General features: G+C 38.9%; 1 protein-coding gene across 2 annotated transcripts in view; it reads right to left on the bottom strand.

Moving 5' to 3' along the window:
- Positions 1 to 211: 211 nt before the first annotated feature.
- LOC126347021 (replication stress response regulator SDE2) overlaps positions 212 to 18540 on the bottom strand; it is a 59541-nt gene continuing 41212 nt past the window's right edge. For both annotated transcript variants that reach the window (XM_050002236.1, XM_050002237.1), the window contains exons 4-6: positions 13359 to 13528; positions 8915 to 9008; positions 212 to 535 (exon numbers count right to left, since the gene is read on the bottom strand). In XM_050002236.1, coding sequence (XP_049858193.1) covers positions 355 to 535; positions 8915 to 9008; positions 13359 to 13528 — 445 coding nt within the window. In that variant the 3' untranslated portion in view covers positions 212 to 354. The remainder of the gene's footprint in view (positions 536 to 8914; positions 9009 to 13358; positions 13529 to 18540) is intronic.

An 18540-nucleotide genomic window follows, 5' to 3' on the forward strand; every position in this document is an offset into this window, starting at 1 on the left:
CACCAATTAGGTTTCAGGCAAAAAAGGGGATAGGGAATGGTTATGTTCTGTTGACAGAACCATCTTGGCTTGCTTGTAAGATGAAACCTGAACTACAATGCTTTTAACTATGACATACAATAAGAACTCTCAATGCACCATTTCACTATGGGCAAGACACTCATTATGGCATTAATAAGGGAGGGATTGAAGAAGAATATCCACTGACCAATACTGAACAATACTGTTATTTTATTATTCATACACAATTCAATTGTTAATATATTTGTATAATAATTATTTTTACACATTTTATTTTACAAAAACATACAGTACAATCACTTGGTTCCTTACAAAGAGACTGAGTCAATAATATTACACAGCTTGTGTTATCCTTTTGTCATTTCTTGCCACTGTCTCTGGTAAATGTAGTGTAGCATCATGTAACTGACTGGAACTGTTTTGAGAACCACTTTTTGATGATGTACTGCCATCATTCTCGTCACTGAGGCAATCATCACTATCCTCAGTGTCAAGTTCATTATCAGCATCAATCCTACACAAGGAAAAAATCCAAATCATATGGAGTAATAGTGAAAGTTTATGTATCTTCTATGGAAAATATATTATGGAATATTGTAAAATCTAGTATTCACTGTAACAATATTATGAAAAGGATAGTTACTACTAACCATATAGCAGAGATAGCCATAGTGAAAAGAGTGTCAGAAAATGAGTTTTTGGCCAACAAAGCCCCCCCCCCCCTCTCTCTCTCTCTCACACACACACACACACACACACACACAGACCCCGGTCTCTGGCTGCCGAGGGGTGTGTGTGTGTGTGTGTGTGTGTGTGTGTGTGTGTGTGTGTGCGCGCGCGAGTGTGTGTGTGTGTGTGTGTGTGTGCGCGCGCGAGTGTGTGTGTGTGTGCGCGCGCGAGTGTGTGTGTGTGTGTGTGTGTGTGCGCGCGCGAGTGTGTGTGTGTGTGTGTGTGTGTGTGCGCGCGCGCGAGTGTGCGCGTGTGTGTGTGTGTGTGTGTGTGTGTGTGTGTGTGTGCGCGCGCGCGAGTGTGTGTGTGTGTGTGTGTGTGTGTGTGTGTGTGTGTGTGTGTGTGTGTGCGCGCGCGAGTGTGTGTGTGTGTGTGTGTGTGTGTGTGTGTGTGCGCGCGAGTGTGTGTGTGTGTGTGTGTGTGTGTGTGTGTGTGTGTGTGCGCGCGCGTGTGTGTGTGTGTGTGTGTGTGTGTGTGTGTGTGTGTGTGTGTGTGTGTGTGTGTGTGTGCGCGCGAGTGTGTGTGTGTGTGTGCGCGCGAGTGTGTGTGTGTGCGTGTGCGCGAGTGTGTGTGTGTGCGCGCGAGTGTGTGTGTGTGTGTGTGTGTGTGCGCGAGTGTGTGTGTGTGTGTGTGTGTGTGTGTGTGTGTGTGTGTGTGTGTGTGTGTGCGCGAGTGTGTGTGTGTGTGTGTGTGTGCGCGAGTGTGTGTGCGCGAGTGTGTGTGTGTGTGTGCGCGAGTGTGTGTGCGCGAGTGTGTGTGTGTGTGTGCGCGAGTGTGTGTGTGTGTGTGTGTGTGCGCGAGTGTGTGTGTGTGTGTGCGCGAGTGTGTGTGTGTGTGTGTGCGCGAGTGTGTGTGTGTGTGTGTGTGCGCGAGTGTGTGTGTGTGTGTGTGCGCGAGTGTGTGTGTGTGTGCGCGAGTGTGTGTGTGTGTGCGCGAGTGTGTGTGTGTGTGCGCGAGTGTGTGTGTGTGTGCGCGAGTGTGTGTGTGTGTGCGCGAGTGTGTGTGTGTGTGTGTGCGCGAGTGTGTGTGTGTGTGTGTGCGCGAGTGTGTGTGTGTGTGTGCGCGAGTGTGTGTGTGTGTGTGTGCGCGCGCGAGTGTGTGTGTGTGTGTGCGCGCGAGTGTGTGTGTGTGTGTGCGCGCGAGTCTGTGTGTGTGTGTGCGCGCGAGTGTGTGTGTGTGTGTGTGCGAGAGAGAGAGAGTGTTCTCTCTCTGATGAAGGTTTTGTTGGCCAAAAGCTCATTTTCTAATAGTCTTTGTTGCTTTGTTGTATCTACCTGCACCTCAGCATCTCCCCTATATGCTGAGTAGCAACTATCCTTTTCATAATATTGTTGTGGAACACTGTTATATTTTACCATTGAATTTGATGAGATACAACACAAGTTGTTAATTCATTAAAAGAAATCAACAGATGTAATTCTTAAAATGCAAATCTGTGTGACGCAAGTTTACTGATATGGAACATTAGGAAAATTCTGGTTTACTGCATTATTATCACAAAAATAGAATGTAAGTGACCGACAATAATACAAAATTGCCAAAATTGCTATATGAAAACCAAGAAAAGAATACAAGAGGTTAAGTGTTCATGGAGAAGTGCAAGTACAGGAGAAAGGTTAATTATTTGGCAATATTCTCACGATTTCGACAATACTTACAGCTTCTTTACCAATAAGTGAAATTCCTCAACATTTCAGACTAAAATTGCAAGTTCTGAAATTGTAAACACTATTTTTGTGCAAACCATTGAAAATAATGGAACTTAAATGAATGTCATTGTATGTCTCACAACGTTTAACAAGTTCTAGACAAATCAAACTTACATAACGTTTTTCATTCAATAATTTAGTGCCTACCACTTCATTTTAGAGTGTTGTTATTTCTGTGCAAGTGATCTGCAAGATCTACAAATGGTGGTCAGAATGCATATATAGTATTCTGTTAAGCGATAAATATCAAAACTTCCGGAAAGCGATAAATGTCAAAACTTCCGGAAAGGGATAAATGTCAAAATTGCCAGCTAATAATTGTTGCAACCTACAATGGAAAGAACAGCAAAGAAATACCTTGCTGCACAAGTGGTTTAACTTGTCATCATTCACATGCATACATCAGGCTGTTATCATACAACAGCGAAAAATATAGGAATCTGCAAATGACTCAAAATGCAATAAAAGTAATCACTTCAGTCACAAATTACCACAGAATTTATTGAGGACAAAAGCACACATCTTCCAGAGATAAATTCTATCATCAAGATGGTTAACGTTGTTCCCAAAAATTTGGAAAGTTCTTGAGTGTCTTACTTCAGGTTTTTGCACCATACTCTAATAAACATTTGGGCAGAAATGTACCATCAATGTGCAGCTTTTCTGTTAAAATTGACAGAGAGAAAGAAAACGTTATGCCGTGCTGTGAAAATGTGCATTTTCATTTTCTTTCTTGCAGTTTGTTTTAACTATGATGGCTGGGCAAGTAAAGCATTAGACAGCTTGTTCCTCCTATATGCAGTAAAACTTCCCTCAATGAACACATTAAAATTGCAGACTCCTCTCAAAAGATGACATTTTAAAATTCCCCTGTAAAATAACTTTGGCCTTTGTAGTAAAATTCTCCTGAACAGCGAACACTCTCACTGATGGTCATGTATCCCCCAACAATGAAAATTCGAAATAACAGACAGCGTGAAAGGAAAAGATGTTTGAAAATTAAACAGCAACAATCAGTATCATGCATCTGAACATTTTTTAAGTTAAAGTGCATACTGGTTCTCTCTTCAAGCAAGAGGGCTTATGAACTGAAGTGCTAAGACATTACAAAAAAAGAAGCAGTTTACACTGAAGGAAAAGTTTGAGATCAGTGTCTACAAAAAGGAAAAGCTCAGTGGTTGAGACATGACAATGAGGTCTGCCATTGTAAAAACACAGATCAGTCTGATTTTAGGAAACACGGACATTCTGAGATCATGGAGAGGAAATGGTAATCATACCAGTAAATGCACTTTTCCTAACATAACAGGCTTAAAAATTCTTTCTTTTTTGACTTCTGAATGGTTCTGCTATGTTTGCAGCAATTACTTGAAAGTTGGTGGACCTCTAATCTGCAAGAAAGCACTTGAAACTGTCAAGGAGTTAAGACTTCAGGATTTTAAAGCATCTGTAAGTTGGTTTGACCAATTCAGAAGCAGTCAATCCATCTCTTTTCTAACTGTGTGTAGTGAATCCAGTTCAGTAGATGAAAGCATCATGTTAGATTGGAAAGAAAGGGCAACAGCAATTCGTGAAGCTTATGAAGAAAGAAAAATATTTTTAACTGTCGTGGAACTGTTCTTTTCTTCAGAACTCTTCCCAGTAAAACAACGGCCTGAAATGTGAAAACTGTTCTGGAGGCAAAATTTCAAAAGTATGATTCACTGTCCTATTGTGTGTTAATATGATAGGTAAATCTGAAAAGCCTTTAAGTATTAATAAGGCTGCAAGACAAATTGTAAGACATTTCCAGGGGCAGATGTGGACTCTGACCACAATCTATTGGTTATGACCTGTAGAATAAAACTCAAGAAACTGCAAAAAGGTGGGAATTTAAGAAGATGGGACCTGGATAAACTGAAAGAACCAGAGGTTGTACAGAGTTTCAGGGAGAGCATAAGGGAACAATTGACAGGAGTGGGGGAAAGAAACACAGCAGAAGAAGAATGGGTAGCTTTGAGGGATTAAGTAATGAAGGCAGCAGAGGATCAAATAGGTAAAAAGACGATGGCTAGTAGAAACCCTTGGGTAACAGAAGAAATACTGAATTTAATTGACAAAATGAGAAAATATAAAAATGCAGCAAATAAAGCAGGCAAAAAGGAATACAAACGTCTCAAAAGTGATATCGACAGGAGGTGCAAAATGGCTAAGCAGGGATGGCTAGAGGACAAATGTAAGGATGTAGAGGATTATCTCAATAAGGGTAAGATAGATACTGCCTACAGGAAAATTAAAGAGACCATTGGAGAAAGGAGAACCACTTGCATGAATATCAAGAGCTTTGATGGTAACGCAGTTCTAAGCAAAGAAGGGAAAGCAGAAAGGTGGAAGGAGTATATAGAGGGTCTACACAAGGGCGATGTACTTGAGGACAATGTTATGGAAATGGAAGATGATGTAGATGAAGATGGAATGGGAGATATGATACTGCGTGAAGAGTTTGACAGAGCACTGAAAGACATGAGTCGAAACAAGGCCCCCGGAATAGACAACATTCCATTAGAACTACTGACAGCCTTGGGAGAGCCAGTCCTGACAAAACTCTACCATCTGGTGAGCAAGATGTATGAGACAGGCGAAATACCCTCAGACTTCAAGAAGAATATAATAACTCCAATGCCAAAGAAAACAGGTGTTGACAGATGTGAAAATTACCGAACTATCAGTTTAATAAGTCACAGCTGCAAAATACTAATGCGAATTCTTTACAGACGAGTGGAAAAACTGGTAGAAGGCAACCTCGGGGAAGATCAGTTTGGATTCCATAGAAATATTGGAACACATGAGGCAATACTGACCTTACGACTTATCTTAGAAGCTAGATTAAGGGAGGGCAAACCTACGTTTCTAGCATTTGTAGACTTACAGAAAGCTTTTGACAATGTTGACTGGAATACTCTCTTTCAAATTCTGAAGGTGGCAGGGGTAAAATACAGGGAGCGGAAGGCTATTTAAAATTTGAACAGGAACCAGATGGCAGTTATAAGAGTCGATGGGCATGAAATGGAAGCAGTGGTTGAGAAGGGAGTGAGACAGGGTTGTAGCCTATCCCTGATGATGTTCAATCTGTATATTGAGCAAGCAATAAAGGAACAAAATAAAAGTTCGGAGTAGGGATTAAAATCCATGGAGAAGAAATAAAAACTTTGAGGTTCGCCAATGACATTGTAATTCTGTCAGAGACATCAAAGGACTTGGAAGAGCAGCTGAATTGAATGGACAGTGTCTTGAAAGGAGGATATAAGATGAATATCAACAAAAGCAAAACGAGGATAATGGAATGTAGTAGTTAACTCGGTTGATGCAGAGGGAGTTAGATTCCTGGTCCAGATGAACTATTTTATCAGAGACAGTTTGAAATAGCTTTATTTTCTGAATATAAATTGTGAAAAACTTTCAGTTACTGGTACTGTACATCATGTGACGAAGCCTAACTGGTAAAGATAATGTGCATAATAACCTATCTGCAAAATACAGTGTACAAATGCAATGACTCCTCAACGCACTCAATGATCTGATGCCTTGGCAAATGTGGGTGCTTAAATAGTCTATTTAAGATACATGCCACATAATGCCAAATAAAACACAGCTGTGGGACCTAGCATTTTATAACAAATAAATGCATACATTTGTTAACCAAAGCTCAAAATATGACATAATCTGGACACTTTTTACATGGCAAATTAGGTGGCAGATATTTTGAACAGTGGTTGATTTGTATACTGCTAAAGGTCGGGCCTGAACTATGTCATTAATAAGATGCTAAACTCAACAAGCAACTGCATAGTAGCCATTCATGATTGCCTTGTATTGCACGTTGCTCATTCTTTTCTTATTTTGAAATATGTGAAGCGACTAAATGTGGTGTATCACAGATTTTGATAATGATCCTTACAATACTATGAGAAATAGGTGATCCTTGTGATAATGCTGCTGTAGGCTGCTGCTCCATAAGAGAGGTCAGGCTTATTTCCCCCACACTGCTGCCCTCCCTGCACACTCCCACCCAGTGTTCAAACTTCTAATTTGTTTATGCTTGGGTCCATTTGCCACTCCTGCCTGTAGTGCCCACACACTGCACAACTGGAAAGCAAAAATCTCAAAATTCTTCGCCTACCGTTAAAATACAGTTACCATACATTTGGTTCTACTTCTATGCCGAATGCCCATGAGAGGTCAAAATTAACAGTCTACAGACTTTGAAATCATCAAATTGGGTGGAAATAGGCCAACTCTAGAAACACCTTAAAATGGAGATGCATTCAGGTAATGGGTGGAAAAATGCTGCAGCTTTCCAACAGAACAATCATTTTTGAAAGCTTAAAGACAGCCAAACAACGAAAACAAAGGTTATTTCGAGGAAAAAAAGGTTTTAAAGTTTCTGTATGAGCAAACATTCCAATCAAAAAGTTCCCAATCAACACTTTTTTTAACAGTCCGTTTCAATGAACTAAGGCTCTTCACATGTGTGTCTAATCATTTACAAACAAACAGGTAGGTGTGAATTTTGACAAAAATAGACACAAATTTTGCAAAAAATACTTGTGACTCTTCCCAAAAGTAGATGCCACTTTTTGTAGCTCCTAATGATGATGTAACTGGACTGGACTTATTCCAAGGTAAGAAAATTGAAACACTACTTTACATTGAAAAGTGATGAAGAGGGACTCAATTTAATGCTAGCAATTGAAACACATATTTAGCAGACTATTATAAATGACACCATGGTTCAGAAAAAAAATATGATTACTTCAAACCAACCTTCCAGGACACATGAAAAAAATTTTAATACTGTATTATACTAGTTTATGGGGTTTGTTAATGCAGCACTGTAGTACTGTAAAGATAAATTTTCACTAATTTACTAGTACAATATACAGCAGTAATGTACTATTCTAAATACAGTACACAGTATGTACTATATTGTACACTGCATTTTTATTCTTTTCTGAATAGTGGACACTTCTGAAAAAGGAAGATTCTTATTTTCCCCTTAGATGTTGTTTATCTAGAAGTTTTACTGTACAATGTTTCTCGATGTATGTAATTTTAAACAAAAATTGTATACACAACAATGTGTTGTTCTGTTTCTCCCTCAAAGTCAGTTTTAACAAAACCTATACATATTTGAAAAGTTGTATTTATAGCTAATTGGCTTACCATTGAAATGCTACTATGCAATCTCAATTGTCCAAGAATTTGTAATGCTACCCATTTGCGAATTAAAACTATACACAATAATGTCACTGAAACTACCAAATGTGTACAGCTAGCAGCTGGGGAAGTATTTCTCATACCTCATACACCAATGTTTTACACACTCAAGTTAAGTGATCAGAGTGTTCTCTGCATGTTGTCCTCTCAGGAACCAGTAATTCAAAGAACCATTTCATAATCTCACCACAGAGTGTCCAAAAAATGAAAAATGTTGTATACTCTGAATTTATTTAACAGTATTCTAAAAAAGTTAAAAACCTTAATAGCAACTAAAACCATGCCCTAAAACAAAGGAGTCTTTTTCATTTATATTCTATACCTCCAAAGTGAAGTTGCTACGAGGAGCCAAAATTTGCAGCCTGACAGTTTGTAAGGATACCCAATTAGGAGTTACATCCAGTTTCCATTCATATTCAATAATTGCAAAGCGTAGCTGGGATTGTTAGTCACTTATAAATTAAACCACAGATAATGTGTTCATGAAGTTTTAGGTGTTGTTGCACTACACAATATGAATTTATTCTTGAATGCACTGTGTTTTTATCAATATCAATTCATGACTGAAGCCAATGTCAAAAGTATCTATGAAGCCCCCATAATATACACATAGATGAGGACCATTTGAAATTCCCAAAGAAACAGATGTGGCACATCAAGCTGACTGCAATTACTACCTTATAGCTTGCATCTGCATGAAGAGTATGCGAAAAATAGCATAATGCAAATTATAAAATCCTATACCATGTATGGGCCCAGAGCACTGGTTAGCCGGACCTTGCTCTGGATTTGGTTGTTAGATGTACTGCATTTTCTAATTCTATTCTTTGGGATAATTGGCAAATTTTAAATTGAATGGCATAAAATGATTCAAAATTTTATACAAAAAAATGGTTCTGAGCACTATGGGACTTAACATCTGAGGTCGTCAGTCCCCTAGACTTATAACTACTTAAACCTAACTAGCCTAAGGACATCACACACATCCATGCATGAGGCATTATTCGAACCTGCAACCGTAGCAGCAGCACGGTTCCGGACTGATGCGCCTAGAACCGCTCGACCACAAAGGCCGGCAAAATTTTATAGAAATTAGAAGACTTTATAAAATACTAATTTCTTCACCTGAAATCTACAGCTATTCTAGTACAGTAATTAAAAGCTCGGAACATATGTTGAAATATGATTTTCACACATACCACAAGCATGTTTTCTTTTTCTTTGGCTTTGAGCTCATTTCCTTACTCTCCTGTTTTCTCTTCATGCCATTTCCACTACTTGATGCCTTGAATCCTAGACATAAGAAGTATAAACATGTAAATCAAAGTATACTACAAAAACAATGTACAAAAAATATACTACGAACAGAGAAGATGAAGTGCAACCAATCATATACAGCTGATGGAAGAGTAGCATCATACAGCTTGCTGGCAATACAGCAGACTTCATCAAAAGTGGATAAAAATGAAGCAGCCACTTAATGTTAGGAGACTGATGAAGATCAAATGGATTTACCAAGTAAGGAATGAAGACACTCTATGATGAGTCAGTGAAAAAAAACGCCCAATAAAGAATATAATGATTGGAAGAGATCAAGTTTTACTACTACTTTCCCCCAAACAACCAAATTGATTCTTCTTTGATGAATTAGGATCCATCCTGGCTACCACTCCCTTCTTTTAGTCCAACTGTGCGTAACATACTTTTCTCTCCAATCTGACTCAGTATGTGCCATAATAGTGTGTATTCAGTCTTCAGTGGAATTCATTTTGTCTTCACAAACTATGTTGATACTCAGCACAGTAGCTGATAGGAGCAACCATAAAGGCATTTCCCCTTTATGATCATCCTCATCAACAACCGCACTGAGTGTCAACAGCAATTGGCAGCCAGTCTCAGGAAACAGACTATCATTGGTAGAATGAATGAGAAACAGCATCTGAATATTTTTTTTTAATAATGGAGCCAAGTTTTGATCTGGGCTACTAATAAAAAGTTTTACATGTTTTTGTGACCAGATACCTCTACACATTTTCTTTTAGATATTAATACGAGTTTCGACAATAATATGAAAAGGAAAGTTGCTACTCACCATAGAGTGGAGATGCTGAGTCACAGACAGGCACAACAAAAAGACTGTCACAAATAAAGCTTTCGGCCCATAAGGCAACTGGGTAGGGTTAAGGAGGAGGCTGGAGTGGGGAGGGGTAAGAATAGCATGGTAAGGGTGGCGGACAGTGCAGTGCTGCTGCAGATGAGAAGAGGGAGAAAAGGGCAGTAGTCTGCATAGTCAGGAGGTTATACAGAGGGCAGGGGAGAGGTGGGGAAGGGGATGGGGTGGCAGAAAAGAGAAGAAGTAGAAAGATTGGTTGTGATGATGGAATGAGGCCTGTATAGTGCTGGAAAGGGAATAGGGAGGCTGGATGGGTGAGGACAATGACTGATGAAAGTTGAGCCCAGGAAGGTTACAAAAACATAAGACATATTGCAGGGAAAGTTCCCACTTGCGCAGTTCAGAAAAGCTGGTGATGGTAGGAAGGATCCATATGGCACGGACTGTTAAGCAGTGTTAATGGACAAACAGACAAACTGTGGCCAAGAAACAAGTGGAACACCCAGTTGCTGAGTTCACTGCCAAACATGACAGCCCTCATTTCAATTACTGCTTCACAGCCTGTGCCATATGGTTTGTTCCCACCAACACCAGCTTTTCTGAATTGTGCAGGTGGGAACTTTTTCTACAATATACACTACGTTCCCGTAACCCTCCTGGCCACAAGCTTCGTTACTCACTGTCCTCACCCATCCGGCCTCCCTCTTCCTATTCCAACACTACTCAACCCTCATTTCATCATCGCACCCAGTCTCTTTACTTCTCTTCTTTTCTGCCCCTCCCGTCCCCTACTCTCCCTTGCCCTCTGTCTAACCTCCTGTACATGGGTGCCCTATACTCTCTCCACCTCATCCCTGTGCACTCCCTAGCAACACTGCACTGTACGCCACCCCTACCCTACTATCCCTCCGCTGCCCCGCCCCAGGCTCCTCCTTACCCCCACCCAGTACCCACGCCGATCATGCACTGGTGCTGCTGCTCGCAGTGTGGCTACAGTTGCTTGAGACTGCAGTTGTGTGTGTGTGTGTGTGTGTGTGTGTGTGTGTGTGTGTGTGTGTGTGTGTGTGTGTGTTTTTGACGAAGGCTTTACGAGCTGAAAGCTTTATTTGTGATAGTCTTTTTGTTGTGCGTATCTGCGACTCAGCATCTCCGCTATATGGCGAGTAGCAACTTTCCTTTTTGTATACCATTACATTCCATCCTGGACTTTCTGTCATTTAATATGAGTTTCGAGTATTTTAAATGAACAGAAGTTCAAGCTTTGCTTTAACAGACAGAAGAAACACATGATTCTAAATCTCGAACTTGGTCTCACAAAATGTGTAAACACATGCAAAAATGTACAATGTATATACACAATTTACTGTTAGGATGTTTCCTACAATTGTATTTTTACTTTTACCTTGTAACACATTGTCACATTAGAATGCCTTTGATCAAAAAAAAATAATAATAAAAAAATGTGTTAAATAATTCTATGTATTTTACAATGAAAGAATTCCTTTTACAACATATCAATGTACTGAGCAATGACCTGTGCACAAGTGACGTGACAGACTGTGCAACTTTCTTCATGTTATCATACATCTTTTTATGTCATTTTTACCACTACCAACAAACTGTACCTTGTAGCATTATGTTGTTTTTATGCTATTTGCAGTACGATTGTTGACATTATTTATAGTGTTACACTTATGTAATTTTTTTACATTGTGCAAATTTCTTTCTCTCTGTTTCCTGAACTTGCTTCTGAAGGTGATTTCCTTGCCAGCTTAAACCTGGTCATCACTAATTTACACACAGTGATCCAAATGAATTTTTCACTCATTTAGATGCAGTACTGAGCATCTGTGTAGATGCTGTGAGGAGAGGTGTGTGGGCATATAGAGATGCTTAATCATATGCAAGCATGTGTTTCTACTTCCATACATTTCAATGAACTAATTTTAATAAAACTGTACATGACAATGTTATATAGCAATAGTAGTTTATCAATTTAATTTCAAGTTAAAACCTACAAAATTTGCTGAGGTATAGAAAATTAACTAAACCCCCAAATTTTCTATAGGTAATAATAATATACTGTTTACTTGTAATTAGAACGTGTGTACAGTGAATAGGAAGTGTACATGAAGAATGAATCTGGAATTGGTGAGCCAATAAGAATGTTTGAGCTTGTGCATAATGTTGTGCAATAGTGGAGTTGGCCACTAAGTCAAAGATATAATGAAAAAAGAGCCAGTACTGCATTCTGGAGCCTAACAATGTACTTTGTGAAGCAAAGTAATCAAGAAGTTACAATCTAGTCACCAAAGAGTAAGGTTTGTCTGCAGTGGCTCTGAAAAGTAAAATACTGGCAAACTGTGTTTTGGTAAAGTACAGTGTGTTTGCTGACGGTATAAATTAGACATTCTGAGAATTTATGTTGGTGCTAATGCAATGCATCACATAGGCATCAGTTCGAGACGTCATTTCAATATTAAGTAATGAACTCTGTAGTATTTTTGGTGTGTATAACAAATTATTGGGCATCATGTGAAATTCAAACGGTTAGTTAACTGACTTTCATGATTTATTACCAGGAGGTAGTGGATTCAATATAGATATATGCTGTTAGTGTGACTGTTACATGAATGATCTGATTAGTGCAATAACAGCTCAACATTAAACTGTACTCGATGAATAGTGCATCAGAATTGTGCACTAGCAGGATTTACGTCAATTAGTAAGGAACCCAACCCCAAAGTGTGGCATGAACTTTCTGAAAGATTATAGTAAAGATGATGTAGTCTAAAGACATGTGAAACGCAACCAGTTCTTCATAGCTTTTATTGTCTGAGATACTTTGTGTGTCACCACCGATCAGCCCGCAGAATGTGTGGAGCTTACTGAGGTAAGTGACATAATCTTGCAGGGATATTTTCCAAAAGTAACAACAGATGTGTGACCCCAACAACTTCTTCATTAGTTATTTTATCTACCCATTTGATCTCCAGTGTTTTTCTGTAGCACCATATTTCAAAACCTTCTATTCTCATCTTGTCAGTACTGCTTTTATCATCCACATTTCACATTCATATATGGCTACAGTCCAGGAAAATACATTCACAAGAGACTTCCGAGTACTCAGATTTGTATTATATGTTAAAGAATTTCCATTTTTCAAAAACACTTTTCTTGCCGTTGCCAGTCTGATTTCTATACCCTCTCTACTTCTGCCATCATCAATTATTCTGCTGTCCAACAGCAAAACTGTTCTCCAACTTAGTGACTCATTTCCTAATTTAATTTCTTCAGCTTCACTTGATTTTTTTACTGCACTTAGTTATCACTGTTTGCAGAAGACGTGAACAACATAAATGAGTCTGCTTCCACTTACATCTAAGACAACCAGTAGGAACCTAACTAACAATACTTTTAAAGTAAAAGAGTAACAAGTCACTCTGTTTAAAAGATAAACTGTGACAAAATATTTCTCTCTTTACAAAAGTGAGTCCATATACTGTGAACCACTGCAATGTAGCATTTACCTTGCTCAACAGCATCACAAACTTTTTCTGTTAGCACAGATCGTTCTTCTTCATATTTTATGTCCTTAAATTCATGTTTTGGTTCCAAACAAAGTCGTTCAAGTTTCTTCTGCCGTCTTTCTGCTGCTTCTTGTTCCCTCTCTGCTTGCTGAGCTATCCAGTTTTTTAATCTGAAAAAATCAATGTTAAAACCAAATACACCACTCATTAAATGGGTTATAATTTTTCTCTTACACAGCAAATGTAACAATTAAGTAGCATTATGTCACATAAATTTTTCTCAACAGAATGTGTCATACATAATAATGGTACCTAGATTAGTAACGGAAAGTTCAGGAATGAATAATGACAATTTTGTTATACCTACATAGTAATATGTAGCACATGAGCTACAAGTATACCTATAAAATTAGAAAAGCCTTTGGATCACATTATGTACAAAATTTGATGAGATTTGGTACTGATTTATTTCTCTCTTCTACGTACATATTGACTTTGTTTACTATGTGGTATGATGAAGTCTGACTGCTCTCTTAAACTCTGAAAATTTCTTAACAGGTTTAAGATTTAAATTTCCTTTGTACATTATTTTTATGATGGTAGCAATCTCATGATGGTAGTATGCAAAAATATCTCATTACAGTCGGTGTGGATAAACACCATGCAGTCGCAACAGTTCTTTCATTTTGCAAGTGCACCATAATTGCTGACACCTATTGTCTTTCACAATAAAAATGCAGATACCAATATTCAATGCTTTCCATGTATCTGTGGTCAATGCCCTAAATATAACGCTACATAACAAACAGGGAAAATGTAGGAGACTGCAAAGTGCAATTTTAGTACAATTGCAAACGAACAAATACTTTGCAATACCTCTTAGAGACAATATGACATGAAACAGCAACAAATACAGTAAAAATCACCATGACTCTTTCAGACCTTTTGCTTTAAAACATCCTCAATGACTGTCATGGCCAAAAAAAGTTACAATAAGCTATACAACAAGTGACAACACATCACACAAACTATGTCACAACTGGCAATACATCAGTACACAGACCAATTCCTCTGAACTGCCACTTTTTTTTGTTTCTACGCCTAAGACCACTATGTTTCTGTACATGTTACATAAATGACACTTCACTAATACCTCTGCCATCTCCTGCAATCATATTTATGGAGATCTACATCTACATCTACATCCACATCCATACTTCGCAAGCCACCTTACGGTGTGTGGCGGAGGGTACCCTGAGTACTTCTATCGGTTCTCCCTTCTATTCCAGTCTCTTATTGTACGTGGAAAGAAGGATTATCGGTATGCGAGATATACGTAGGAGGGAGCAATATACAGCTTGACTCTTCGGTGAAGGTATGTTCTCGAAACTTTAACAAAAGCCCGTACCGAGCTACTGAGCGTCTCTCCTGCAGAGTCTTCCACTGGAGTTTATCTACCATCTCCGTAACGCTTTCGCGATTACTAAATGATCCTGTAACGAAGCGCGCTGCTCTCCATTGGATCTTCTCTATCTCTTCTATCAACCCTATCTGGTGCGGATCCCTCACTGCTGAGCAGTATTTAAGCAGAGGGCGAACAAGCGTACTGTAACCTACTTCCTTTGTTGTCGGATTGCATTTCATTAAGATTCTTCCAATGAATCTCAGTCTGGCATCTGCTTTACCGACGATCAACTTTATATGATCATTCCATTTTAAATCACTCCTAATGAGTACTCCCAGATAATTTATGGAATTAACTACTTCCAGTTGCTGACCTGCTATTTTGTAGCTAAATGATAAGGGACCTATCTTTCTATGTATTCGCATCACGTTACACTTGTCTACATTGAGATTCAATTGCCATTCCGTGCACCATGCGTCAATTCGCTGCAGATCCTCCTGCATTTCAGTACAATTTTCCATTGTTGCAACCTCTCGATACACCACAGCATCATCTGCAAAAAGCCTCAGTGAACTTCCGATGTCATCCACCAAATCATTTATGTATATTGTGAATAGCAACGGTCCTATGACACTCCCCTGTGGCACACCTGAAATCACTCTTACTTCGGAAGACTTCTCTCTATTGAGAATGACATGCTGTGTTCTGTTATCTAGGAACTCCTCAATCCAATCACACAATTGATCTGATAGTCCGTATGCTCTTACTTTGTTCATTAAACGACTGTGGGGAACTGTATCAAACGCCTTGCGGAAGTCAAGAAACACGGCATCTACCTGTGAACCTGTGTCTAAGGCGAATAGCGCGAGCTGGGTTTCACACGACCGTCTTTTTCGAAACTCATGCTGATTCCTACAGAGTAGATTTCTAGTCTCCAGAAAAGTCATTATACTCGAACATAATACGTGTTCCAAAATTCTACAACTGGTCGACGTTAGAGATATAGGTCTATAGTTCTGCACATCTGTTCGATGTCCCTTCTTGAAAACGGGGATGACCTGTGCCCTTTTCCAATCCTTTGGAACGCTTCGCTCTTCTAGAGACCTACGGTACACCACTGCAAGAAGGGGGGCAAGTTCCTTCGCGTACTCTGTGTAAAATCGAACTGGTATCCCATCAGGACCAGCGGCCTTTCCTCTTTTGAGCGATTTTAATTGTTTCTCTATCCCTCTGTCGTCTATTTCGATATCTACCATTTTGTCAACTGTGCGACAATCTAGAGGAGGAGATCATTCTGTTCCACTAACCGCTGTCCTGATTTTTCCAGAACATATTTGCAATGAACTAACATGCACTTGCAGTTATACCCCACTTATACATATGGAGGGGTAGGACAGGGGAGCGGAGGAAGGCTGAGGAGAAAGAAATTGTAAGAACAACATGGCACTTTAAGGAATTTTTGAATATCTTGAATGTTATAAACAAAATTGTCAAATACTGGCACAAATAATCTTGCACGGAGAATAACTGCAACTGGAGCATTGTAATAAATGTGAAAATCACTTCCGCTGTAAGGCTTTTATTTTTAGATTCACAATCAGTTTTGGGCTCACAAATGTCCATCATCAGGTGCGATTACTCAAAACAAACAAGAGTAGTGTGCTGAAAAAATGATTTTTATATATGCTTGTCTGCATTAATAAACTGAATTAGGACTTCCATTTATAAAATTCTAGCAACAGTCGGTCTAGATATGGTGAAAGGTGAGAAAGGAATACGCCTCAATACCATGGCAACAGCTAATAACAAGAAGAGAAACTGCCTAGGTGAAGAGGCATGTATAGGAACCAAAAGTCCACAGAATACAGACTGGTGCACTCTGAGGAGGAAGCTAAACTGGTAAACTTTGGTGTGACGATACTGTAGTCATCGGTTCTGATCACTGGATGTGAATGGTTTGAGACCCACTAGCCCAGCCATTCAAATTCAAAGTAACAATTTTAAATGCACAACAGAAGATAAAAATCAATCCAGGATGGAATGTAACAATATTACTAAAAGGAAAGTTGCTACTCTCCATATAGCAGAGATGCTGAGTCACAGATAGGCACAACAAAAAGACTGTCACAAATAAAGCTTTCGGCCAGTCAGGCCTTTGTCAAAAATAGACCACACAAGCACACGTGTGTGTGCGCACACGTGCAACTGCAACTCACACACACAACCGCAGTCTCAGGCAACTGAAGCCACACTCCGCTATATGGCAAGTAGCAACTTTCCTTTTCGAAATATTGTTGTAATAGAAGATAACATATTATAAAGTGATGTAAATGATGTGACAGGCAGATATAAAAGTACAATAAGGCAAATTTTAAAGGATTAATGAACACATTAAAATGAGAAAACAAATGAATAGGTGATAACGACCTCTAAATGAAAAGCTAGTAAATTAAAGAGACCTGTGCAGAATAAAACCTAAATGAACAATAAATTTCTTGCCATAAGTGATAGGCACATGCTATTTAGTGGCTATACATTTAGCAGGGTTCCAGTAGTATTCCATAATTACAAATTAACAAAACCATGGAAGTAGAATTCTTAAAAGGGTGCGGAATAAGACCTAACTGAACCACTTTTTTTTTTTTTTTTTTTTGCTGCAAGTGATAACCATATGCCATTTAGTGGTTATACACATAGCAAAATTCTAGTACAGTGCCATAATCAGGAATCAATGCCACTGTTACAAGTACATACGCAACACGCAATTATCAGAAACTGGAAAGAGGAGAGGGTGAAATCAAACACTGCTTCAAGAAAGAAAAATTATTCAATAGGGCTGTGTGCTTTGTCTGAATGAGGTTTGTTCAAAGTGAACAATGGGTTATGGTGATTTTCATCCTGTCTGGCAAGTCTCCCCTGACCTGGGGTTCTGGGTGACTTTTCCAAGCTCTGCCCCTTTTCCTAAACATCTCCACTTTTTTCCCTTAACCTCTCTTCCTTCCCCTTCAATCCTTCTGCCGAAAGAAGAAGCCACTGGCTCTGAAGGTCTGCATATCTAAAACTTTTTTTATGTGTGTATTCTCCTGCCACCACTTGAGTAGATTTTTATAACAACATTATACTGGCAAAAACTGATTATTTTCATTGTAAAATGACTATTATTCTTCAAGCAATTAGTCAGGGCAGATTTTGTATTGCCATAATCTTAGTGTTATCTAAAACATATACTAAAAGATAAATTATGAATAATCCGCCTCGATTGCGAAAATTCCCGGTGTTTACCCAGGTTTCAACATGGATAACCACGCCTTCTTCAGAACAAAATAAAAAACAGCTTGCCTAAATGGGCATAGTCAATTTCTAAAATGAACACCCACAACGGCATTTTAGAAATTGACTATGCCCATTTAGGCAAGCTGTTTTTTATTTTGTTCTGAAGAAGGCGTGGTTATCCATGTTGAAACCTGGGTAAACACCGGGAATTTTCGCAATCGAGGCGGATTATTCACAATTTATTTAGATAATTATGATTGCTGACGCACTGCAATGCTGAAAGTTCTTATATATTAAAAGAGTGGCTGGTTTGACCTTTATAGCCTGATGGGTGATATCTACATTGAATGCAATAGATACTACACTGAGGTAACGATTGTGTTCTCTAGTTTTGTGGTGTTTCAACTGGCATCCGATTTGCCTGAGGCATCACTCACAAGTAAGACAACTTTGAAAAAAGAATGAATTTCTTTTAATTCATGTCTATGATGACAAACTTGTAGA

Source organism: Schistocerca gregaria, chromosome 1 (assembly GCF_023897955.1).
Source record: "Schistocerca gregaria isolate iqSchGreg1 chromosome 1, iqSchGreg1.2, whole genome shotgun sequence".
NCBI lineage: Eukaryota > Metazoa > Arthropoda > Insecta > Orthoptera > Acrididae > Schistocerca > Schistocerca gregaria.